At 37.1% G+C, this 26781-nt stretch overlaps 1 protein-coding gene across 1 annotated transcript in view; it reads left to right on the top strand.

Moving 5' to 3' along the window:
• ADGRV1 (adhesion G protein-coupled receptor V1) overlaps positions 1–26781 on the top strand; it is a 264867-nt gene that overhangs the window by 102074 nt on the left and 136012 nt on the right. Inside the window, exons 69-83 of the mRNA XM_069001528.1 lie at positions 834–1073; positions 2490–2639; positions 3484–3957; positions 4715–4858; positions 6125–6296; positions 6672–6807; positions 8407–9254; positions 12180–12297; positions 13202–13373; positions 17003–17245; positions 21728–22135; positions 23093–23277; positions 24345–24594; positions 24769–24908; positions 25880–26040. Coding sequence (XP_068857629.1) covers positions 834–1073; positions 2490–2639; positions 3484–3957; positions 4715–4858; positions 6125–6296; positions 6672–6807; positions 8407–9254; positions 12180–12297; positions 13202–13373; positions 17003–17245; positions 21728–22135; positions 23093–23277; positions 24345–24594; positions 24769–24908; positions 25880–26040 — 3841 coding nt within the window. The remainder of the gene's footprint in view (positions 1–833; positions 1074–2489; positions 2640–3483; positions 3958–4714; positions 4859–6124; positions 6297–6671; positions 6808–8406; positions 9255–12179; positions 12298–13201; positions 13374–17002; positions 17246–21727; positions 22136–23092; positions 23278–24344; positions 24595–24768; positions 24909–25879; positions 26041–26781) is intronic.

The raw sequence follows: 26781 nt of genomic DNA, 5'->3' as shown, positions 1-26781 counted from the left end.
ATGGTTAACTTCATGTACTACCACTAGTTTAATTCAGGAAATTGCTTACTCTGAGTTTTTTAGAGTATTTTTTTACTCTATACAGACCATTTATAAAGTGAAGGTGTAACTATAAAACATGGCAGGCCTTTTATAGTCTTGTCAGATGATTGGAAAATTTGCATTAAAAACCATGAGCTCCTCTTCTCCACATAAAAAATTGCCTAAGTCTTTGACTTTTCCTAGAAGTCATTGGAGAAAAGTGGAAAACAATTAAATTACCAAAATAGTAATTGTAAAGTGCTGAATATGACCTCCTTAAAAGCAATCTAATTTGTGGGAATTGCTGGAAATGCTATAGTTAATCAGGCTGAAGAAATATGAAGGATTCATAGTTTCCTTCATAATCTGAAGCATTGAAAACTTTTATGATAGAAAATGTTTGTCATTTTCAGACTTGACCTCACACTTCAAAGGGAAATGGTTTTGATCATGAGTATTCATGTGGGAGGTTTTGCAAAACAAGTCATAAAAGGGCAGAGAAGTAGACACTGGCCTATGTGATTCCTGCTATATGCTAAAGAAATCTTTGTTTCTTTTCTATCATCTAGAATTTAATAAACTGGCATTTTGACTAACACTACAAAATTCCCATTTGTAAATTTGCAAGTTTACTTTTCCAAAGGCTTCTATATTTTGCCCCATAGAATTAATTATGACTATTTTGTATCCTGTATTAATAGCAAAGATTTAAACATAGCTAAGTACTTTTGAAACTTATTCTGTCATTTCTCCCATTGGGATGCTATTATAACATATCGCCCCTGTAAATCTGAAAATTATCTCTTCCACAGATTAATTGGGACATTTTGGGACCCAATTCAGAAGAGATTTTGTCTCCCCTGAATAGTGACATTGGTGACCCTGTGAATGGATCATTCTATTTTGAAGAAGGAGAAGGAGGTCTGAGAACAATTAATCTACAAATCTATCCTCATGAAGAAGTTGAAGTTCAGGAAACCTTCATTATTCGACTGAGCCTTATGAAAGGTGAAACAGAAATAGATTCTAAGGCAAACAGCATTACACTAATAGTAAGTTATTATTGCTTCTCTTTTTTCAGAGATTTCTGTTGATATTGGTATTTATCCTGCAAAGCTTTTAAAAATGAATCACAATGATTACTGAGTCATTTGCCTTTTTTGACCTTTGTACTATTGTGATGTATTGTGTTCAAGTCTGAAAGAAAAAGGGCAGAGAATCTGTCAGTAAAAAATGGTATAAAAGCGCTGAGCTGGCTCTCGTATTTGCAATTTTCTATAGTTCTCTTTGGAAAGAGCATGGATTGAGCCCACATTTCTATATGTCAATAAGTTTGTCATCTGTTGTGGTTTAAACTCAGGAGGAAATTAAACCCCACTCAACTGATTCCCTTCCCCTATGCCCTCTGGTGAGAGTGAGACAAAAAACAGTGTTTCTGAGTCCAGGTAAGAAAAATTTACTTGAAAACACCAATTAGATGAGAAACAAACAGTTACAGCAACAATATTAAGGACAAAGGGATACAATAGAGAGTGTGATTTACACACAAAAAGGTGCTCACCACCAAAGCTCTACCAAGACAAAGACAAAATGTCCTTTTCCCCTGAGCCAATAAAAAACAACGATGGACAAATCATACACACACACACACACTCCTCCCCAAATCCTGAGACAGCAAAAACCAGTGATGGACAAACTCTCCAGGCTGGACCCCTTGGCCTACACCTGCACCGACCACCATCATGTGTGTGTGGTAGATAACAGTGATCTGGAAACACCCACACAGCTCAAGGCTCCAACCCCTCAGCAGCTGCAAGAAAAGTAGGACATTGTCACTCTTGACATCTTCTTCAGAGGAAAGGAGAAAATCTGACTTCTCACAGTGCAAGAGAAATGCAGATATTTTTGAGAGAAGGCAGAGTTATCAATGACAAATTAGTGCTCTAGGGATACTGCAACTAAGGAAATATTTATAAGGCTGCTACAAGAAGCCCTCAAAAAAATCTCTCCTAGAAATTGTTTTTATTTTATTATCTGGTCTGTAAAGTGTTGATGGAATTAGCTCTTATTTGCACAGTCCCCTCAGGAAGTCAGGTCACCCCAAATTCTTGTTGCAGCTAATGGCTCACACAGATGGATATAGATGAGGTCTCTTTCCCATAGTGCTGAGTTTGCAAACTGATCGTGTGAGAAGAGTTTCTGTATACTAGCTCAAGGTGCCTGAGCATTTCTTGCTTTAATATCAAAATATTCAGATGAAGCATTTGAAATAAAACTCTGGTTTTTTCTTCCTTGGACAGGGGAACGGAAAACTAAAAAGGGGACATTCAAAACTTTCTCTGCTGTATTTAGAACTAACAGATATGTGCCCCTGTACCACCTAGCAGTGAAAATCCTAGTGGTTTGAAGAAGAATACAACTCACACTACATTTCCAGTTATTTAAATGTTTGTTTACATTTTTTACAGATAGAGAAGTTTGGTGATCCCAATGGAATTGTACAGTTTGCTCCTGAGTCATTAACTGAGATTAACTATGCAGAACCCTCAGCAGACGAAGGGCCACAAAGTATTACACTGTTTGTCAAACGATTTCAAGGCATTCTGGGGAACGTAACGGTATTCTCACTCTTCCTAGTAAACAGTATAATCTGAAATCATCCTCAATGTCAATGTATGGAAAAATATCTTATTCTGTGCTTTTCAATTGCTTGTTTCTCAAATTAGTTTTCCCTAAATGTTGCCTTTTAGACTGCCTTTAAGAAGGGCTTAGCCCTAGTAGTTGTGGTTTGGAGAGTAAAATTCAGTCTTTCCTGGTCAGGGGAAATAAAAGAAAAACAATACTGCTGTGCTCCTCTCACTTTCTTCCTCTCCCCATTTGCTTTTGATGGGAGAACAGAAGAGACCATACTTTCATAGTGAGTTTTCTTTGAGGTCATCACAATTTACGTTTTTTAGACAGAATCAAACTTCAGGTTTCTATGAACCACGCACGTTGTTTTTTTACCTAAAGTTGTTCAGAAGTCAGCGTTTTAACAGGAACTCATTTAATTTAAAATAAATTGATCAATTAATAAAAGCATCTGCTGTGTTTAATGAGAGTTCTTCATTCCTTTCCTATGTGAGGAATACTGGAAACAGGAGAAACAGCAAGGGTATTTTGGTCTAAAAATAGAAAAAAATTTGAAAAATATTTATAGATTCCACATAGTTTTACATAAATCTTCTGAAACTAGACAGGGGAAATATTTATATTCATAGTACTGTTAATGGAATAACACCCTCTTTAGTAAAATAGTTTGTGTGATAGGATATTCTTCCTATGCATACCTAAAGAAATTTTTATTTTACACATTTAAAAGCAGTCTCTTCCATATCCTGTCTATACTGAATCCTGAATACAAAAGTTTCTGACATTGCAGGTAATTTTTCTTTTTGTTTTGCATTTCTGTACTCATTTCAGGTTTACTGGGAAATATGTAGTGAATCTGACATCACGGGTGACTTTCTTGAGACAGAGGGATCTGTTGTGATTGCTGATCAGCAGAGTACAGCTGAGATAATTATTTACCTGTTACCTGATGATGTTCCAGAACTGGATGAAAACTATGAGGTGAAGCTTATTGCAGTGGAAGGTGGAGCAGATTTAGACCATGAGAAAGGAGTTTCAAAGATCACAGTGTTTGCAAATGATGATCCTTATGGAGTGTTTGCCCTGTACTCTGATCAGCAGTCAGTATTGGTAGAAAAAAACTTGGATCGATATGTTCAGGTTAATGTAACTCGGCATGCTGGGGCATTTGGAGAAGTGATGGTCAAGTACCGTGTCATATCCCTTCATGAAGAAGCACTAATTGAACCCGAGAATGAGGTGGGATTCCTCACAATAAAGGATGGTGCCAGCTTTGGAGTAAAAAGAGTGCCAATAAGCAACCAGGTGTGTACTACTCTTTTAGCTCCTATGATATCTATTGTTTTTATTTGTTTCATCAGAATACAAATAAGATAAAAAACTCTCACTAGTATCAGCTGTGAAGAAGCAGAAAAGAGTTTTGATGTTATGAATTTCCTGTTTATGGAATAGAACTGGGTTTTAAAATCACATTTTCTGATAATAATTGCAAAACCACTGCTATGCATGTGTTCAAATATTTAACGTTTCTTTACATTGTTGCTTTGTGTTACTATCAGTTCAATATCTTATTATTATATGTATGCAAATATTTTCTCAAGTTTCCCTTTTGGGTTGTAAATAGTGATCTGTCATTTGTGACTCATGAAGCAGAAGATAAATGCACCTGCAGTCCTCTGTGTTTCCTGGCTGTTTGTCATTATTATCACAGTCTTACATCACCCTTATATGCTGTTACAAACATCATAGATATTTTTAATCCCAAGGATTAAAATCAAGTTAAGGCCCACTGTGTCAGATGCAACTTTTTAAAATGCCAGTAGTTTCTTTAAAAATTCACTTTCCATCAAACTGTCAGTGGATTACTTTGACAATATTGGTGGCTTAAGTGTAATTCTTTTGAGAAACATAATCAACAAAACACTTGTCTTGAAAATGCTGCTTTTTTGTATGTAAGCAGAACAAAATCTGCAGATTGTTCTGTTAATTATTTTAACTGTTGGATAACATGTTTTTAGTGGAATTAAACTTCTACCTTTTAATTAAATTCTCCCTCTCAAAGGCATTTATTTCACCGGGCTTGAATTTTACTCTGGAACTGACTAATGTAAGCCTGGTTAGGGGACGTGCCAAGGATGTGCCTAAAATATTAGGAATAGCAAAGTCTGCTTTGGTGCTTATTCCTGAGGAAGCTGCCAATTCACAGGTAAGTAGCCTGGTTGTGGTGTCATGTTCACAGCACAGAAGAAAGGTACACTTCATTACATAAGATACCTCTTATAAGAACTCAGTGAAGTTTTCATTGTAATCAATATGACAGAAAATATTTTTCCTGTTATTACTTGCACTGTATGTCATTCTTTCCTCTAATACAAATACAAATGTTTTAATATACTTGGAAAAGGCCTCTTCATCTATAAAATGTAAGTAATGTAAATATTTACATGAAATGGGAGTTCTAAGACTTAAAGGAAAATACGTAAATCTGGACAATGTAGTTTCTTTAAGTACAACAACCCCAAAGCAGATATTAGCATATATTCAGTATTATGTGCAAAAAGAGATGGAATATATGCTGGGTGTTAATGCAGATGTCAGTAATCATTGAGTGATAAATTTTCCATTTGTCTATTTTGTATGAGAGTGAGAAATGATAATTTGCCTACTTTGATATGGTATGTGTGCTACCGTCCCCTTTTTTTATGTCAGGCAAAAGTAATAGCATGATGAGGTTTTAACTCTTAAATTTTATTGAAGTTTTTACTTAATGATTTTAATTATCTTGAAGCATTGTTCTGGTTTTTAATTTGCAATGAAACTTAAGTCAAATATACACTGTTTACAGTGTATTTCAGTGTATATTTCTGTATACACTGTTTACAGAAAGACTATTATATACTATATACTACCATATATCCAGTTATCACTGCTCTTAGAATATCCAAATTATCTTCACTTCTATTTGCTACTCAGAGAAAAAGAAAAGTAAATCACAGTAGCAAGAATAATTTTGTGAACAATGTCATGGGGCAACCACTTACTTTTAACTGGATACACTATTAATAAGTTATTTTAGACCTATGTGTATGCATATATATATGGAGAGAGAGCGAGAGAGTAGTACAGTTATTACCTGTGAATACTGAGGGCAGACTGAGGGCAGGTTTGATTTATTTTTCTTCTAAACAATAGACACAGATTGCTATACTCACAGTTTTCAGTACTGAAATGTCACTCATACTTGTTCCTTTTCCCTGCAATCTAATTGTCAGAAATCTAAAATTTACAAGTATTATTAAAAAGCTGTGAAGGAAATATGTATATATATTCCTATGTACATAGATACATGCACATATATTTATCTATATGCATGCATCCTTATTGTAAGATGCCCATTTTACAAGTTGTACTTCACATATGTTATTGTCCATTTTTATTCCATTTTCTGATAAAATCTACTATGTTTCCACAGGTTGGCTTTGAATCTGTGATATTACGACTTACAAACATTGTAGCAGGGACAGGCCATGCTGTCATAACCAGAAGAGGAGTTTATGGTTCTGTATTAGTTAACTGGATTTCAGGATATCCACCGAACCTAGTCACTGACTCTGTTAAACTAGGCAACATTACGCCTCCATTTGGTGAGTAGTTGCAATGTACAGCTACAAGGACAACAGCTATGACAGTTGCCTAAGTAATGATACCACCTTTTAGTTATTTGTACCTCTACATGTTTCCTTTATTAATAAAGAGTCTTTAGAATGAAATTGTGTGATCCAATTTTTATCTGTAAGGGATGTATTTACTTTACAAGAAAAAAAACCTAAAACTTTTCTTCATAGACACAGTGCTATGCCCCTGAAGTTCAGCTTTATATAGGAAAAATCCTTATCATGAAGATCTCTTCTCCCTCAAAGGAGTGGAATTTTGACTAAAGTCCCTATGTCAGTATATTTCCAGGTAAAAAGAGAATTCCTGTTTAGTGATTTTGACTTGCTCCATCATTCTCCTTTCAGGTACTGTTGTATTTTCCTCAGGGGAGGAAAGTAAAGTGATTTCATTTCAGGCTACTCCAAGCCTAAATAAACCTGAGACATTTGCCATCACTTTAACAGCAGTGCACAGCAATGTGTCTGGTGGAGCTCGCCTGAGGTAAGGATATTACTTACACTTTTTGACTTGCACTGATGCTGTAAGAATTATGACATGTATAGAGGCATATACCTCATACATAGCCCTATTAAATTATAGGTTGCTAGCAAATTGTAGTTCCTTCTTTAATAAATTTGTATGTCTTGTCTCACGTGGAAACAAATACCAATACTGCAGATCTGGTCTGACCAGAACTAAGGCTTTTCTTCAATTCCAGTATGTTTTCTGGCATTGGGATCGGGGGTGCCTAGAATGTGGCTAGAATGATGGAGGCAGTTAGGAAATTGAGCAACCAAGATCAACAGTTTTAACCAGAAAGCTGAAGAATGAAATAAATTCTGTCAATTTTCAGTGTCCCTAAAATTCCATACTTAGATCTTAGATGACAAACATTATTTACAATAAATCAAATGAAATAAGAAATGCTCTAAAAATGCCCAATTTATATTAAACCCCTGTTTTATTCTTAAAAATTAAAACATTACATTCAATGTTTTTCATCTCCCTTAAGTTGTTATCTGTTCTTCAAACTATTTTCACTCTTCCTTATTGAAGATGAAAGTGTATTAAAAATGGGCATAGAGTGACACTGTATGGAGAAAGGTATTGGCTTCACCATGTTAAAATTGCACTGGAAAATCTGAAGGAAGTCAGGAGTGAGCCAGATGCCTAAATTCCTCAAACTGACCCTTTCTCCTAGGCTTGTCCATCCTATGGACTTGAGTCCTCAAGCACATGTTCACTGTGCAAGTCAAATACCTTAAGTGTACTAGAGTAACCTTTCCTAGAAAACTTAAAACTGCATCCCACAAGAAGTAAAGCTCACTTTGAGTGTTTTTTGGCTTCCTTCGTGGTGGAAGCGTCTCATGTGTTGGCTAAATCCACTCACTGTAATTGTGCCATTTGATAGCCTCTGGCGTTGAATAATGCGTCAGTTCTAGAGAGAAGGGAATGACACAAGATTTAGCAGAGTCAGTCTAATATTTTGTAATAAGAAGGGGATATATTTAATAGGAACAAAGTAAATCTGAAACTGATACTGATAACAAGGCTGAGATCTGGAAAAAAGTTATTTTGATTAATATTGTAAAGAGGCAGTATTTTCAAAGCCTTACTGTATATTTTAAAATAACCTCCTGTCCTTCTCTAGCTTTCTGGCTAAAACTGTAGACCTGCTAGCATCTGTCTACTTCACAGCCTTCCCTTGGTACAGGAGGTTTGTTCAGTGTTTAAAACTGGTATTACTTGTAGTGGCTGTATTATATTCCTGCATTATGTCCACAGTAGGAAGACTTACTTTCCTTTGCCTCTCCATTTTCTCAGGAAGACCATATTTTATTTATCATTTATTCAGTATCCTGGACTGACATAGGATGCATTAAGCCTGTGGAGGGCTGTTCAATCCAAATTTTGCAAAAGCATTTTTTAGGGAACCTCTTTATGTCTTGCTTTGTATGATTGCTATTTCTTCCCTCTACACATTTTTAATCCACTTTCTTACAGCCATCATTGATTGCTCACTGAAAATTACTATGCTTTATTGTTCTACTTCTCATTATTCATATTTCCTCTATCAATGTGATATCATTTCTGTTTCAGATCAGGATTTACAATAGCTGAAATTGAGCCAGTGGGGATCTTCCAGTTTGACCTTAACTCAAGATCAGTTTCAGTTGAAGAAGATATCCAGGCAGTCAGATTACATGTTCAAAGATTGTTTGGTTTTCAAAGTAATCTCACTAAACTGACGTATCAGACCATTCCAGGAAGTGCCAAACCACTAGAAGACTTTATACCCATCTACAATGGAGAGCTTATGTTTTCATATTTTCAGACAAGTGCTGTGATAGAAATATCAATAATTGATGACACTGTGTCTGAAATACAAGAATTTTTTCTTGTAAATTTGACTTCTGTGGAAATTCTGGATGTTCAGCCAATGAACCTTGACTGGAGTCCCCGTCTGAATCCAGCTTTCAGTGTTGCAACAGTTAATATCCTGGCTAATGATATTCTTCATGGAATACTAAGTTTGGGGCCAGAGCTTATTTATGTTGAAGAAGATACAAACAACAATACCTCCAACACAGCAGTGCTTCAGATCAGAAGGACCAAGGGATTTTCTGGTGATATTAAAATAACTGTTAGAACGTTTGGGGGAGTGAGTGCACAGAGTGGAGTAGATTTGTATCCTTTTGGAAATGTTTATGGAAAATCAAACTTCACATGGGCAATGGAAGGGGAAGATTTTGAAGAACAGACAGTCTCTCTGACTTTGCTGGATGGAGAAAGTGAAAGCCTGGTGTCCATAAAAATTTTTGATGATGATGAGCCTGAAGGACAGGAATTGTTTTATGTTTTCCTCTCAAATCCTGAATATGGAGTTCAGATTGTGGAAGGAAAGGATGAACATGGATTTGCTGCTTTTGCAACAGTAATTATTGAAGGTAATATTATTTCCCTCAGGAAATTAGTAAATGTATTTGACTTAAATAACAGTAAATAACTGTATGTTCTTTTAGCAATTTTCATGTAAAATTTGAATTCTGTATGATAATAAGCAGGTTATTCTATTCCCAAATCTAAAGTTTTCCAGATCAGAGGAAGCATCTAATGTACGAAGCCCACTTACCATCCTTTAGAAATGTAACTCAAAATACATCTATATGTGCTACTTATCTCTGTTCTTATCCTTTATGAAGGGAGAATGCTGAGTGTAAGTGTCTGTGTTGGAGATGGAGTAGCATTGCAGGCTCATTTAGTTTTTTCCCATTTTTCTTGTTCCAACCCTTCCTCCTGGGACATGAGGTTCCCATTTCAGTAGATCCATGACTTCCAAATTCAAAGAATAAGTGGGATACTTTTATGATACAGACCTGTGACTATGAGAAGAGTCACCAATTAACTATGGTATGAAAATGAAAGTGTCCAAGAGGTACCTGTTATAGAACAGCTGGGCTTCCATTGTTTGTTCTCAGTATTGCACAAATGATCCTTTCTCACAGTACTGTAGTGCTGCATTCAGACCAAATATTTTGTATGATAATTGTAAATGCTGACCACTTCTTGAGAGTTTGTGGCACAAAAGGATCACTACCTTTTTGCTTGCTTTGTTTCTAAAGACCAGATGATTTGTATTTTGCCACTTAAGGTACTTTGCTTTCTCAAGTTCGAGAATGCTTTAAGCTTTTTTCTTTTTCTTTTACCTTGTTTTCCCTTTTCCTAACTTCGTCTATGAAATATGATTTAAAAAAAAAAACCATCATGGGGCATTTGAATACAGGAAGACTTAGTTCCTATTGAGACCACAAGATTACCTAAAAGAGGAGAGACATAAAAATTTACTGATCCATTTTTAAAATAATGCATTATGGCAGCAGTGCTTGATGGGAGACAGTGAGTATAAGCTGAAGTGAGATTTAGCCTGCGTATTTTTTTCTATTGAGTACAGAGAGGCAGTGGCACAGGTTGCTTGGGGAGGTTGCATGGTCTCTCTCCATCCCTGGAATTTTTTAAAGCCCCAACTAGATAAACCTCTGAGCCATCTGGTCTGGTTTCAGAGCTGATTCAGCTTTGAGAAGGCTGTTGGACTAGAGACTTACAGGGCCCTTTTAGCCTGAATTGTGTTGGCATTTGGTCACATGTATTTCACATACTTTGTATTTTTAAGTCTTTCATTTTTTTCAATGGATGGAGTGTGTCCAGAGTACAAAAAACAGTTTCTGTTTTCATTTTTTGCTACTATTCAGTTCATACCTGCAGTGTAGTCATACTCTGCTTCTGGGGATGGAGGACAGGAATGGGCATACATAGTCACCAAAGAAGAGCTTTTCTTTCAGTCACTGTGCTACTGTGAGAAAGTGATGTCAGAGCTCCAACTTCCCCTAGCTTTTAGTTATCTGTCTAGCTTACCAGTTGAATATAAACCAATCTTAACTGTAATATAAATTAAGTTTTTGAAAGAAGTTGGGAATTGGAACAATTTTAGGCTAACTCAATTTTAGGCTAACTCAATTTTAGGCTAAACAAGAAAGTAACATCCAACATTACTAGGATTTTTTTGTATTTAGATATTCTTAAGAAATCAATGTGGGTATTGAGAGCTAGGATTAAGCTGTGCTGCTGGATGAGTCTGTGAAGCAACCAAGACTGTATACAAAAACAGATCATATGAAACACTTTCCCTTCATGTGCACTGGCATGGTAGAATTTACCATGGAAGTAACCAGTCCCCTGGGTATGCATATTAGCTGCAGAAGTATGTTTATAGGCACAGGTTGGAATTTGATCTTGTATTGAATCCCACAGAAATGTATTAATGTGTTCTAGACTTATTCCCTCAGTACAAAGTGTCCATACAGTTGGAACATGAGACAACACATTAAGGAGAAGAGTCAAAGCATGTACCTGCATTTAAGTATAGATAAATACCATAGGTTAAATATTTGTGCATGCACATAAGCAAACACACAGTTTCTGTTCATCTTACTATATATATATTTACATTTAGTAAGCACTGGGGTGGAAGTAGATTGCTTTTTCAATTGCAGAGTAAAGCCTTCACTACCTGCAAGGAGAAATCCTTTAGAAGCAAGATTTGATTGGACACTGCAAAGATATTTATTTCCCCTCATTAACATCGGGATTTTTATATCTTCCACTGATGTTTTTCTGAAGTTACTTACATTCCCCTGAGAAAAATGTGGTGTTTTGCAGCTCACTAGTTCCACACATGGAATTAAAGATGCGAGAGAAAAGCTGATGTAATAATCTGTGAAAATGGATGGGTGCAACAACATCATGGGTAGGATGAATAAGAAAGCTTAAGTTATGTCATTGGAAGCCCATCTTTATCCCATTACCTACTGTTGCAATGCTGTTCACCTAGGCATATGCTGAGGCCCATTTCTGTTCAGACAGAATTTTTTTAAGATTTCTGATAAACGTAGCTGGAGTGATTATCTCATAAAGGCATTGTAAGCAAGGTTTTTGACACTGGTCTGGAGATTACTGTAACACCTAGTCTCTTGAAGTCAAGGTACACTGAATTCAGTCAGTTTGTTGAATGTTGCTGAAAATACAAGCTTACGTGCAAAAATGGTGCCAGGACTCTCATAAGGAATTTACTTTCAAAAATAGTTGTTATTATTGTACTGATTAAAATAAAATTAAGAAATGCTAATATTTGAGATTCTAGAGTGTAAATTAAGAACAGAAATATTAAGAGAATTGAGGTGTCCCTAAATAGTACTTCGCAGCATACTTTTGATACCTGACTGTTTGGGCTTTTAGCAGTTTTGCATATTAAAATTATAATTTACTCCCAGCTTACCTTTCTTGCTTACTACTTTCATGGACTATTTCCTACACAGGAAGTGATCTCCAGAATGGCATTCTGGGATTCATTCCAGAAGTGCAAAGTGGCCTGGTACTTGATGAAGACTCGGAAAACAGAGAGGTGCTGCTGACTGTTACACGGCAATCAAACAGGTGCAGGCAACAGCTGATTCCAGTGCTCTTCCCACATTCTGTACACTCTGTAATATGCTATCTTGAATCACAGGAGCTACTGTTAGTGGAAGAGGTTTTCATTATAGAGTTTCATAATAAGTATTTGCCTTTCAGCTTTTTTTTTTTTCAGCCTTTAATAGTGTCACAGATTTGGCAAAGGGGCATTTAAGTTGTGAATATAATTAGGTCTGTCACTGTATCGGTATAAAGCAGAAACAAGAAGAATCTCAAATGCTTACCATTTTATACTGTAAGTCAGCAAGTGTGAAGATTTTGCTTAAGGTAAAGTATTTGCACTGCTAAGGATGTAACTCCAGCTCTCACCTCTCTGTGTAATGTAAGTAGCTATGAATACTACAAGGAGCAACTAAGAAGTTATGTAAGTGCCAGTACGCTTAAGTCTTCACTTTTTTCCTAATTAGTACTTATATATGTTGTACATTTATGTGTACCTTAAAGAAAAATGCTCAAGTATGGTAAGTTCCTTACACTTACAAGAAAGAAAAATTCTACCTGGCTTTCCAGGTAGAAGGCCAATGGTTACTGTAGTATTAATAAAAGTACTTGGGCACATCCCTGCTTTCCAAGCACCAGTGTCTCTTATTCAGATAATTGCATGTTATCTGAGACAAAAATTCAGAAGAATCTGGGTTCCCATAATTACTTTATTTTCTTCTTCTGTTACTTTTCTTTTATAATCTAAATAGATTTTAGAGGAAGAAATTTAAACAAAAAGAGCTATTTTTTTAATTGTAAAGCAGTTGATTCCCTAATGATTAGTTTTAAATAACAACATAAAATGTATGTTATGTCTGTGGTTTATGTTTCCTAAATTGGTTGTGCTCTCCTTCAGTACATGCATACTTTTCTGTTTTGCTTATAGGGCGTTTGAAGATGTGAAAGTCTTTTGGCGTGTGACCTTTAATAAAACAGCTGTTGTCCTTTTGAAGGATGGTGTGAACTTGGAGAATGAACTTGTATCTGTGCTGGGAGCCACGACCTGCGTAGCAGGTCAAACAATGTGCAACATCTCCATTGAAATAAAACCTGATCATGTAAGTAATTATTGTTGATTTATGTACAGCATTGAATTGCAATTTATCAAGATGAAAAAACTCCTCCAATCCAGAGGAACTGATATTTAGTTTGACAATAGTAACTTGATACCTGCTCGGTTTCTCTGGAACGTGTTTATTTATAGGCTTGTACTGCCTCCATTGTGACTGGTAAAAATTTCGGAAGGAGATAAGTATTTAGTTTGGAGACTAAAATGCAGATCTTAGATTTTTATATAACATATATAAGAAAGAATGTAGTTGTTTCAGTGAAATGTTTGTTCATGCACTCTTATCCTTCACACAGTAAGTTTTTCATCTATCAAAGCATTTCTTAGGGTGGTTTATGGAAAACATATTCTATAAGTAATATCTCATTCCACAAAAAAACCTTTGAGTCTAACTTGTGTGTAATTTTATTTTCCTAAATCTAGCACAGTGATCTGTGAAAACTCATAGAACTGCATAAGAATCTCTGAGTGTCTAAAAATCTGTCACTGCTCCCATCCACCTTGTGAATAGTGAAGTTCAGTTTAGGAGTCATTATCCACTAAATTGCATTTGTCAGTTGGGTATGTCTAAGTCTAAGAACCTTGTGAGACCCAGCTGGCACTATAAAATACAGACATGATTGTATTAACACAAAGCACAGTATTCAGTCATTTTTATTGAAAAGAAAGGAAAAAATATTTTAGTGTGAATACTTAGTAGTTAGAGTAATCCGTTAAGAAAGGAAGGATTAATGTTTGCCATCCTTTTAAAGTTGAAGAGTTTTAAATTTTCTAAGAAATTATCCTAGCATCCAGGCTAGTGGCAAAGCCAAGATTTGGACAGTGGAAAAGGACTAGATGGGAAGATTTCCATGTTTTTTCTGTCTCAGTTCTAGAAAATACTGCAAGATGCTGTATGTGGGAAACCGGGATTTCCCATTTAGGAAGCAGCACTCATTCCCTTAGTTCAAGAAGAGGGCCATTTTCCTTCTCCATCATCAGATGTTATCTTTACATTACAGAGCCAATGAATACATGTATAGGGTACAGGCTGCCTTGCTGAGTAAACTGAGATTATGAACCGCTTTAGCCCAAAGAAGTGATATCAGTATTTAATGACAGCAGTGCAGAAGCTGCACAGACTTGCAGTTGTGCCACATGAAGCACAAGCCTGTGCCATTCTAGCAAGTGCTAATGGAAGGCTAAAGCTCCCCATTCATTCCAGTAAAATGGTGTCTGTCATTTGTCAAGAACATTTCATTCAAAAAATTACTTAACAATTTAATTGAAAATATATGCTATTTGTCCCTCCAAATATTTCCTAATTCTTCTTCCAGTTCTTCTTTCATAAGTTAGCATATAAATTAGTAGTAAATACATTAAAAAATGATGAAATAATAAATACAATAAATAAGTACTTTACGTTTTTGTAGGATACATTCCAGCTTTTGTAAGTTTTACTTAGTCAGATGTACTGACTTTATTAGCTAAAATCCTAGAATTAAAGTAGGATTTCCAAAAATTCAGAGCTGAAACACAAAGCTTTTTTATGTAGTGGGTTGACCCTGGCTGAATGCCAGGCACGCGCCAAAGCCTCTCCTATCTCTCCCTTCTGCAGCTGGGCAGGGGAGAGAAGATATAACAAAAGATTTATGAGCTGAGATAAGGACCAGGAGAGATCATTCACCAAACACCATCATGGACAAAACAGGCTCAGATTAGAGATATTAATTGAATTTATTACTAACAAAATCAGAGCAGGATAATGAGAAGTAAAACTAAGACCTTAAAACACCTTCTGCCCTCCCCTCCCTCCTTCCAGCTCTACCTCTTCCCCTCCAGCAGCAAATGGAGTTGGGACACGAGGGTTATGTTAATTTCATCACACATTGTTCCTGCTGCTGCTCAGGGAAGGGTCTTTCCCCTGCTCCACCATGGGGTCCCTCCAATAGGAAAGTTCTTCAACATGAGTCCATCCCATGGGCAGCAGTTCTCCATAAACTGCTGCACCATGGTCACCCTTCCATAGGGTGTAGTCCTTCAAGGACAGGCTGCTCCAGTGTGGGTCCCCCACATGGTCACAAGTCCTACCAGGAAGCCTGCTCCAGTGTGGGCTCCTTTCTCCATGGGTCTGCAGATCCCTGCCAGGAGTCTGCTGGAGTGTGGACCACCCATGGGGTCATAACTTCCTCTCAGGCATCCCCCTTCTCTTGCAGGGAGCTCCTCCATGGGCTCCAGGTGGATCTCTGCATTCCCATGGACCTCCATGGGCTGCAGAGGCACAGCTGCTTCACCATGGACTGCACCATGGGCTGCCGAGGAATCCCAGCTCCAGCTCCTGGAGCTCCTCCTCCCCCTCCTTCTTAACTCACCTTGGTGTCTGTAGAGCTGTTCCTCTTATGTGTTCTCACTCTGCTCTTCTTTGGCTGCAATTACATCTGCATAATAACAGGTTTTTTACTTCTTAAATCTATTATCACAGAGGTGTTACCACCATTTCTAATTGGCTCAGCCATGGCCAGTGGGGGGCCTTTCCTGGAGCTGTCTGTCATTGGCTCTACCAGACACGGGCAAAACTTCTGGCAACTTCTCACAGAAACCACCCTTGAAACCTCCACCACTACCAAAACCTGGCCATACAAACCCAGTACAAAAAATAGTAAAAACCCCCAACTTTCTTCAATTATCATCATTTTTTATAATGCTATTTTCTTGTAAATAATGACTTCTTTTTTCTTTTCCAAGCTTGCTACTTGACAAGTGCATGCAATCGGTCCAAATAACATCACTCCAATGATTTCTGGAATCTTAGTAATCAGGTGTCTATTTTTAAACATTACATTTGTGTTGTAGGTACAAAATCAAAGATGAGGCAGAACATCATCTTGTAAACTTAACACTGCTACCTTATTTTCAATGAGGGAACAAAGTTCCATGACCTGTATTTTCAGAGTGACATATTTCTCTATATGTGAAACATCACAAAAGTCTATCAAATAGTATTCTCTAAGCTCTGGGGTTTTCAATAAATGCAGTTAAGTGTGCAAATCTACTGAGATTTTAATTTCTTGTAAAAATATGCCTAAACATATTGGTGTTTAAATGCTAAGGTTCTTCGTAAAATATTTTTCAGAACTTTAACTAAGTTCAGTACTTGAATACGGGCAAGTTAATTGGATTTTCAAAATTGTATATTTACTTCTGTGCAGTTTTTCCCAAAGTGAGTAGGTAGTTACATGCCTTTTTGTAAGGTAAAAAGAAAATGAAAGCGCAAATTCTTCATAAATTGTACATCTATGTAAATCCATAATCTGGAATATGGCACTCTTGGAGAGTTTACTGTCATTTATGTCACATTTATAGCCACAATGTGTGCACTATTTAAATAGCTACTTTAATGCAATAAGTTCCATGTGAAAATCTGGGATTTAATTCATGTGTCTGACAGAGTGGTGCCCATTGCAGTATTGTTTTTAGGCTATATTTTGTTGTATTTATTGCATATTTCAGGAAGCATGCTTGTGGTAAGTGTTATTAAAATGATCCAGTGTGCGTACAAAGTAATATATAAACATTTATTTAAAGCTGAAAGTTATTAGTAGATCTTATAATGATATGAAAATCATCCCTCACTTACAGGTACCGGAATTTGAAACTTATATTTTTGTTGAGCTGTATGCTGTAAGCACAGGAGCTGCTTTGAACAACAGTGCCAGATTTGCTTTTATAACTGTCCTGGAAAGTGATGCTCCTCATGGTTTAGTGTATTTTGCTGTGGGATCTCGATTTGCTGTGGCTTATAAGAAAACAGCTTTAATCAGTCTGCAAGTTCTTAGAGATTCTAGTACATCAGTAACAACAATGGTTAGCTACAGCATGCAGGTAAGACTTACTGCAATTTAATTTATTTTTATATCTTTTTCTGATCTTTAGGAAAGCAGACTTCCAGCTCTTCAGGGAGAGAGTCAGGGGGTTCCCCTGGGAGACTGCCCTCAGGGACAAGGGAGTGGAACAGAGCTGAGAGATCTTTAAGAACGTCTTCCATAGAACACAGGAGCTAGCAATTCCCAGGAGCAAGAAATCAGGCAATGAAGGCAAGAGACTGGCATTGCTGAGTCAGAGCCTGCTGGTCAAACTAAAAAGAAAGAAGCAAATGCACAGGCAGTTGAAGCAAGTACAGGTGACCTGAGAAGAGTATAGAGATGGAGTGTGAATGTGTAAGGAAGGCCAAGGTGAAGCTGGAAGTGAACCTGGCAAGGGACACAAAAAGTAACAGGAAGGGCTTCTAGAGGTATGTTAACTAGAAAAGGAAGGTCAAAGAAGGTGTTTCCCCCTGATAAACAATGCTGGAAAACTGGTAACAATGGGTTAATAAAGGCTGATGTACTCAACAACTTTCTTGCCAGTCTTCATTAGCAGCCTTTATTCCTACACCTCTTAAGTGGATGGACAGAAGGATGGGGCATGGGGGAGCAAAGTCCCTCCCACTCTAAGGGAAATTCACGTTCGTGACCACCTGAGGAACCTGAATGTACACAACTCTATGAGGCCCAAAGAGATGCATCCCAGAGTCCTGAGGGAATTGGCTGATGCAATTGCCAAGACAGTCTCCCATGTTACTTGAAAAGTCTTGACAGTCAGGTGAAATCCTAAGTGACTGGAAAAGGGGAATTATTATACCCATCTTTTAAAAGGGAAGGGTAGAAAGGAAGACCCTGGGAACTATCAACCATTCAGCCTCCCCTTTGTGCCTGGGAAGACCACAGAATAGATCCTTCTAGGAGCTCTGCTAAGGCACATGGAGAACAGGGAGATTGGAGAGAGCCAGCACAGATTCACCAAGGGCAAGTCCTGCCTGACCATCTAGTGGGCTTCTATGATGGGGTGACTACATCAGTGTACAAGGGAAGGGCTACAAATGTCATTTATCTGGACTTCAGTAAAGCCTTTGACACATCACCCACAACATCCGTCTAAACTGGAGGGATGGATTTGATGTTGGATTCGAATGGACTGTTATTTGATGGATAAGAAAGTGGTTGGATGGTCACATCCAGAGGGCCGTAGTCAATGGCTCAGAGTCCTGATGGGTATCAATGACGAGTGGTGTCCCTCAGGGATCTGTACTGGGACCAGTGTTATTTAATGTCTTCATTAATGGCGTTGATGAAGGGATCAGGTGCACCCTCAGCAAATTTGCAGATGACACCAAGCTGAGGGGTGCAGTTGACACTCCTGAGGGATAGGATGCCATCCAGAGGCACCTGAACAGGCTCAAGAAGTGGCATCTGGGAAACTCATGAGGTTTAATAAGACCAAGTGCTGGTGCTGCCCCTGGCTCAGAGGAACCTGCAGTACAGGCTGGGGGATGAACGGATCGAGAGCTGCCCTGCCCCGAAGGACGTGGGGGTGCTGCTGGGTGAGAGGCTGGCCATGCCCTGGCCATGGGCACTTGCAGCCCAGAAAACCAAACATGTCCTGGGCAGCATCCAAAGCCCCGTGGGCAGCTTTGGAGGGAGCGGATTCAGACCCTTCTGCTCCGTTCTGATGGGACCCCGCTTGCAGAGCTGCCTCCAGCTCTGGGGTCCCAGCAGAGGAAGGACATGGAGCTGTGTTGGAGCAGAACCAGAGGAAGCCACTCAGTTGATCAGAGGGATGGAGCACCTCTGCAATGAGGAGAAGCTGACAGAATTGGGATTGTTCAGCCTAGAGAAGAGGCAGCTTTGGGCTGGCCGTTGCAGCCTTCCAGTACCTAAAGGAAGCCTATCAGAAAGTTGGAGAGGAACTTTTTGCATGTAGTTACAAGAGAAGAGGGAAAGGCTTAAAACTGAAAGACAGTAGGTTCAGATTAGACATTAGGAAGAAATTCTTTATTGAGAGGGTGGTGAGGCACTGGCAAGAAAAGGTTTTGAATGCCGCATCCCTGGAGGTGTTCAAAGCCAGGTTTGAGGGAGCTCTGAGCCACTGGTCTGGTGGAAGTTGTCCCTGTCCACTGCAGGGGCTTTGGAACTAGATGGTCTTTATGATCGTTTTCAACCCAAACCATTTGTAGAAGAATAGGTTTTATTCTTAATTTTATAATTAAATAATTGGTCGTTCTTTGAAGTAAATATGACTGTAATTAGCATTTATTTCAGGAAACAGTCAAACATTTGCTGGGCCTAGCTTCTTAGGTTTTCCATTAATAAAAGACCCTTTTCTCATTGCATTTTCAGGAATGGGTTTTTTAGCACTATCTTCCAGTGTCCTTAAAGAATGTGGTCAGCCAGGCACCTAATATATTTCTTTCTTTATTCTAAGGCTCTTCTGAGTCTTCAATTTTTGAGACTTTTTCATCTGAAATTAAGTTTTTATCCTGATGGATATGTATACAACATCCAGACAATACGAGACTTACTCTGTTAGGGCACAAATTTATACCAGAACACATGTATGTAAAGAGAGAGACATTTAATCAAATTTTATTCAATGTTCTTGGAATACTAAACAAGAAAATTTGTTCTTCTGATTGAAAATAGCAAGTGCTAAAGTAAATTTTTTTATCCCCATTCATTTTTGAGATGTTTACATTTGTAGCACGAGACTCTTCTAACTGTTGACACTTTTTTCTCTTAAATGCATTCCTCACTCATTGTTAGGAAGTTTCTCCCTTAGAAGATCTGCAAAAATATGATTCCTGCCACTTCCTTAGTATCTGTGAATCCAGCATCAGGGTACAGACTGCAAGATTCTTTCAAGTTTACCATCACATTGGAATAGTACTTGGCCTGATCTACTTTGAATATGTGTGATTTTATGCCTAAAATAATTATTTTGGGGGTGGTTTATCATATATTTACCCTTTATTAATAAAAGTTTCTGCATTCTGTTGTTATATTAAATGCATATCTGTTTTAACCACATAGGTTTATGTGGTGTTTCCATGCATTTATTATATAGTAGTTGGCCAGTGTTTCAGTTAGATTGTGTGGTAACAAATTTTCACATTTATTCCACGTAAGAATTCACTATAATTTAGCTGTTAAATGGAAAATAAATTGCTACTGCCCAGTGTATATTTAAGCTAAAATATAGGGGGCAATCTCTTATCCATTTATAATTTTTATAACCAACCTTCTTTGGACATTTTTAGGTTTTGAGGGTGCATGGCCAAGTACTAAAGTATTGGTATTATTAGTAGTTTTAAAATAAGAGGCCACAGCAGACAGGAAGGCAGTAACTGGAAACTGATGTTTATCTCTTCCCTACAAAGGTTTCTTAGACATTGTTCTTGTCACTAGTGCTTTTATTAGTACTTATTTCCGTTTCCTGGTTCTCAGTGGGAAGGAATAAACAAAAGGAAGCTTCTCCCTGGAATTTTCACAGGTGAAGTGGTCATGTCTAGAGCAATTTTGAACAGTTACACACTGCATTGATTTACCAGATTCTCCAGTGAACTCAGAAAATGTCTGATTCATTCCATAAATAAACTCTACTAATAAAAGCTAAATATTTTCAAAAAGGGGTGTAGTATTTCACAAATAAAAATCCTCATTTTATTCAGTAGGAGACCTTTACTTAGGAGTCAGTATAGAAGCTGTATTTATTAAATGAATGAACACTTTTGAAAAATCATACAGTAGAATAACAGCTCAGAAAGTTAGTTTTGTCTTAAGGAGAGTTTATTATATTACCAGATATAATGTTAAGGTTATGGCAAGTGACAAAAAGAGCAAGCCTTTGAAGAATGAAACAATAACTGCAAACCTCATGGAAGGTAAAAGCAGTGTTGCTTCACAAGGAAATAAGGCCAGGTAGCATTAATAGATAAATTCATTTATCTGCCATGCATGTGTATTCTATAGCATTTGCTTTCCCTTTGTATTCAATGGATTATTCATCTTTTAAGTATGTATTCTGGGACTAAAATACCATGAACTGAAATTAGTTTGGACACAGATTTCCAAAACCTTTGCTTTGCTTAGTTTTCTATGTATTTGTAATGCTTTTCTCTACCCTAAAGTGAGGGACTTTGTGCTGCAGTTGCAGTCTTACATCAACTCTTCTGGAATTCACACCTGTGCTAACATTTCTGTAGTATTTATTCACACAGAAAATGTTGTGGTTTTTGTTCTGGAAAAGAAAGAGTGGGACCTTGTTTACTATTGGCAATATATATAAGTCTTCTCCTAGGTTTGATGGATTACTAATTCAGGGAGATAATTATTTTAATGGAATTGTTTCTTCATTCATAACTGCTTTTTGAAAGAGGACTTCTTTTTTACACATTTGTTTTTACCCATTTAAAGTGTGTTCTACAGCAGGTGGTTTTGAACAATTACATCTATCATAATGTTACCTAAAACTCTTTTGGTTTGTTTTAAGGAGCTACAAAAACCTGAACCTATTGGAAGGACCTTCATATCTCCAGCTGTGGCAGGACAAGATTTTGCCAGATCGGAAGGATTATTGACTTTTGAACATGGACAGAGAAATGCATTCCTGGATGTGACCCTGACTCCAAAGACAGGATCTTTAAACCCATTTCCTAAACGTTTCCAGGTTGTACTTTCTAATCCCACAGGTGGTGCCAGGGTAGATGACGTGTATGGTATTTCTAACATCACCATTGTCTCAGATTTGGACTCCTTGCCAGTTTGGGGACTGATTGATCAACTGCATCAGCCTCTTGATGACACCATTTTACACAGAATCCTTCAGAGTCTGAATGTCAAAGTGACTACAGAAACTACAGAAGAGCAACTTACTGCTGTGGTGCATATAATAGATAAGGTGAACACTTCCTGTTCTTTCTTAAATGACCAATGACATTAATTAGAGTATAACAACACAACAAGGCACATATATATATATATGTATGTATATAAGAAGGCAGATCACACCCACAGCAGTGACTCAGAAGCACAGACTGCAAAATAAAAGTAGAAATTATGAAGTCCCACAATCAAAGAAGGAGTTTATCTGCCACTAGTTATGATGGTGGCAAGAAATCAGAAATCAAATAGGTTGAAATGAGCAACCAGTATTAATTTTGCATACATACCAGTAGCTCTAGATTTTCTACTGTGCAAAATTTTCCCTTTGGTGCCACAGTTTCATAGAGCTTATTATGTTTTCTTGACTCTTAGGCCACAATTTTGTTGCTTTTAGGCCTGGCACAACACCTGCTCATATCTTTACAGCAGACTGCAGTCAACACACAAGCAAATCCTACCAGGGCCAGCTGGAGGCTGCTGTAGTCTTAACCAAGCATCAGTCTTTCTTCCTCCAGTAGCTTGTGTTTAAGCATTGCACTAAGTTCTATGAAAATTATAGACTAGTTTTATGGTGTTCTATCTCTTCTAGACTCGTGGAATAATGCACAGAAGCTGAAAAATTTCTAAATACCTTGATACAAAGTGTTATCACAATATCCATTCATTTTTGATTGTTGCCACAAAGAAAACAGAGAAAATAATGTAAAAAATTCTCAGGACTCAACAATCTTTGTTTTGTGAAAGAATGAAAAATGCCACATCCTTTCATTAATAATCAAATTCCCTAGTAAGGATATGCTTATGTAGTTTTGACAGACTGTGTCTTATGCCTGGAGCAGTGATCAGGAGTTGGGAAAAGTATTCTGAACTTTCAGAATGAACACTGGAAGCACAGTGAAAATATCACTAAACCACTGTACATAATACAAGCAGATTCCTTTGTGTAAAATGTTGTTTGATTTCTTCTCATTAGGTTACAGATGTAGGTGAAAAACTGTTACTAACTGGTAAAAGTAGAAGTCTTTTCTATGAGATACTCTGCGCTCTGGCTAGCCCAAAACGTGAGGATACACAAGGATATAGCTTGCTTGCTGAGGTGACTGAGAAGTTTGCTTTTTCTCTGTTGACTGGGATAAAGTGTGGATCACCAGGAGAAAGGTTAGTACGCTTGAATTCATAATATGTTTTGTGAATACATGACATCTTACCAATACAGAAAATCTAAACTACATTTTCAGAAGAAGGACTTGTCTACCATGTTACCACTTGTCTAGTATGTTACCCATATGTGAATGTGTTACACTACCATGATCTTATGAAGCGCTGTGTCATAGTGCCAATACATAGTGCTTTGTATGATTGCGTGTCACATATAACCGGTACTTTGTTATGGGGTAGATATCAAACATGAGTCAGGAGATCTGGTATGTTAGATACTCACCTTTAGCTCAAATATTGCCTGGAAAAGTATTCATTATTCTTGCCAAGAAAATAATATGTAATTGTATGATGCAGAGCTGTGTTCTAAGCCTTAGATGAAAGTTAGTGACCCAAAATTTCTACTGGCATTTTGTAATTTATATGTGCTTGGTTTTGCTCACTTGAGCATTTTTTTTGAATTTTTAAAGCTACTCATAATTTCAAATTGCTAGTTTTGTCTCCAAGGGCATAATACCCTTGTCAGGCTAATGGGCTGGGGAAATAGGTGACTGAAGAAAGAGATTATTCTTTTTTATGAGACAGATGGTTTTAAACACTCTGTTTTTCCTATTGACAATCTTTTAAACAACTGGTGGTTGAATGTGTGTTCAGTGTTTAGAAATTAAAAGTTAAAATTCTTTATTCCAAGTTTTTTTTTGCATCATCTGTTAAGAAAAAAAAATAAAGCAAGATCATACATTTTAATGCCTCTCCTGTTTTTTAGACTCGGCTCTACATCAAGTTGTAAAGATGAGTGTTTGATAACCTAGTTTACTATGGACAGATTTCAGTTACAGGTCATAAGGAACAAATCCCAGAAGGGAAATGGAGAAGCTGAAATATGTAAAAATTCAGCCCTTTTTTTTCCCCAGAAACTGAAACAGTGGGCCAATTAAACGTCATAAGCCTAAAAATGATGAACTAATAAAGTACTAACAAATCACAAGTACCTTTTAGAGTCATTATGTGATGAATAGTGAAGCTTGGTTCTGCTTACCAGCCGTATTGCTTTTCCATTTCCACAGAGGTAAAAATATCCTTGACAGCTGCCCATATATTGCAATAATGGCTCACAACTGGTTTCCTCAGCAAATCAATGGACACAGATTTAATGGAAAAGATGGGGATTCTATTCAAGTACCTGAATATTTACTAGAGGTCTCTCTAGTATTATCATCTCCTCAAGAAGAAAACTGTGAATCCATACAGTTCACAGAATACAGCAGTCAGCAGTGGTTCCTTACTAGAGATAAAGAACTTGCCCTGAAGAACAAGGTTTGAAAATAATGCAATTTTTTTTCAATAATTTATTTTAACCTAGATATGGCTCAAAATATCACATATGTATTTAAAATAAAATGAACATTTTTATGGTTGTCTGTGATTAAAATGAACACTGTGTTGAATCTTAATATTAAATCTATCTTTACATTGTACATGTTGTTTCAGGTTTTTTCAATGAGCTTGCAGGGTCAGAGTTCACAACCTTTGAAAGATAACAATGAAGTCATTTATCGTATTTATGCTAAAGGAAATCGGATTGTTCCACAGAAGTCTCTATGTCTCCTCTGGAATCAAGCTGCTGAAAGGTTATTTTATTCCTGTGTTTAGTTTTCCAATTTCTACCATGAATCCATGTATTTGTTTAAGATTTGATAACTCCAATTAAATAATTTGCAAGTATAAAATTGATCCATTTCATGTGTTTTTTCCTTAATTTTTCTGGCCATTTTACCAGTACATAAAACTTTTCTTATAATAAAATGAGTAGTTATTCTGGCTCAGATATTTCTCAGACTTCTGCCCCTGGCTTTTTTTCATCAAAATACCATTTAGATTGTATAATGATGCATTAGGTTACAGTGACAGGCTATAAATCCCAGAACTGCATAAATGAATATGTTAATGAAATTAGAGATAATTGTGTTCTGTATCCTGTTGAAGTATAGTTGGTTTAGGTTCAATTTCATTAGACCAACTGGATGATACCAGCCTGCTGTTGATACAAACTATTTCTCTTCAGGAGGAGATGCACCAGAATTTACCTGTATGCTTTCCTTTAATCTGTGCACAATTTCCAGTAAAAATGGCTTAGGATATCATCTGTGGTATGCTTTACCCTTTTTCAAAACCACTTCAGCAATACTGAAAAAAAACCAAAACAAAACCTGAATTTTAGTTTCAAAGCAACAAATAGCAGTATAAAATGTTCTCCATATCAGGGTATTGAGCAAAGTTAAGTAAAAAGCTATTTGAAAAGTCAGACAGACCTAGAAGTCTGGCAGAGATTTTAAAAACATGGGCACAAAAATTCTCTAGTGAAAAAAAAATGTTAATACATTTACAAAGATTAAAAAAAACACATTAAAAAGCTATAAACAATATTTTAATCTCATGTAAATATGCTCTTCTGAGCACTACACATGCAAGATTACAGAAAACACCTATTGAATAGTTATGGGAACTTGGTATTTCAGGAATACAACAAAAATTTTCAAGCCTGCTTACCATGTGAATTACACAAGTCCATTTCCAACTCTGTGAAACTGTTGTTTTGCAGCTGGCTGTCTGATAGTGGATTCTGCAAGGTGGTTGACGACAAATCAGATTATGTGGAATGCTCCTGTTCTCATATGTCCATTTATGCAGTTTATGCCCAAACAGATAACTTATCTTCATACAACGAGGCTTTTTTTTCTTCTGGATTCATCTGCATTTCAGGTCAGTTCATTTAAGACAGTTTTCCCATTAATAATCACTGATGACCACTGATTGATTATTAACATTTTTGGTAGCTGATGACAATCTTTTTATTTAGTGGAATATTGAAGGAATATTGACTAACTTCATGTCATTAAAGGTGAAATCTTGTCTGATATTTGCCCACTGACAAATTTTGCCACTGGAAAACAATGTCAAGCATATAAATATCACAGAATCAACTAGGCTGGAAAAGATTTTTGAGGTCATTGAGTCCAACCTATGACCTAATGCCACCTTGCCAACTAGATGATGGGACTGTGTGTCACATCCAATCTTTTCTTAAACACCTCCAAGGGTGGTGACTCCACCACCTCCCTGGGTAGCCCATTCTAATCCCCACTGGTTCGTCTTGTGGCACATAGGGACGGCCTGCTCCTATGCCTTCAAGATTTCTTTCTTGAAGTATGTCCCTCCTTCCAGGACCCCTTTGTTTTTGAGGGCTGTTTCCCAAGGTACTCTCCAAAACAGCATCCTGAATTTCACCCTCTGAAAGTCTAGTGTAAAAGTTTTACTGAAGTTTCAGTATCTTTGTTTCACTGAACATTGAAAACTCATGGTTCTTTTCATGAATGTCATGGTCACTGTGCCCCAGACGGCATCTGACCACCACATCTCCCACCAGCTCCTCTCTGTTTGCAAACAGCAGGCCTAGCAGAGCCTCACCCCTGGCACGCTCGCTCACCAGCTGTGGCAAGAAGC

Source organism: Aphelocoma coerulescens, assembly GCF_041296385.1.
Source record: "Aphelocoma coerulescens isolate FSJ_1873_10779 chromosome Z unlocalized genomic scaffold, UR_Acoe_1.0 ChrZ, whole genome shotgun sequence".
NCBI classification, from domain to species: domain Eukaryota; kingdom Metazoa; phylum Chordata; class Aves; order Passeriformes; family Corvidae; genus Aphelocoma; species Aphelocoma coerulescens.
This window is presented reverse-complemented; position numbering and strand designations above follow the sequence as displayed.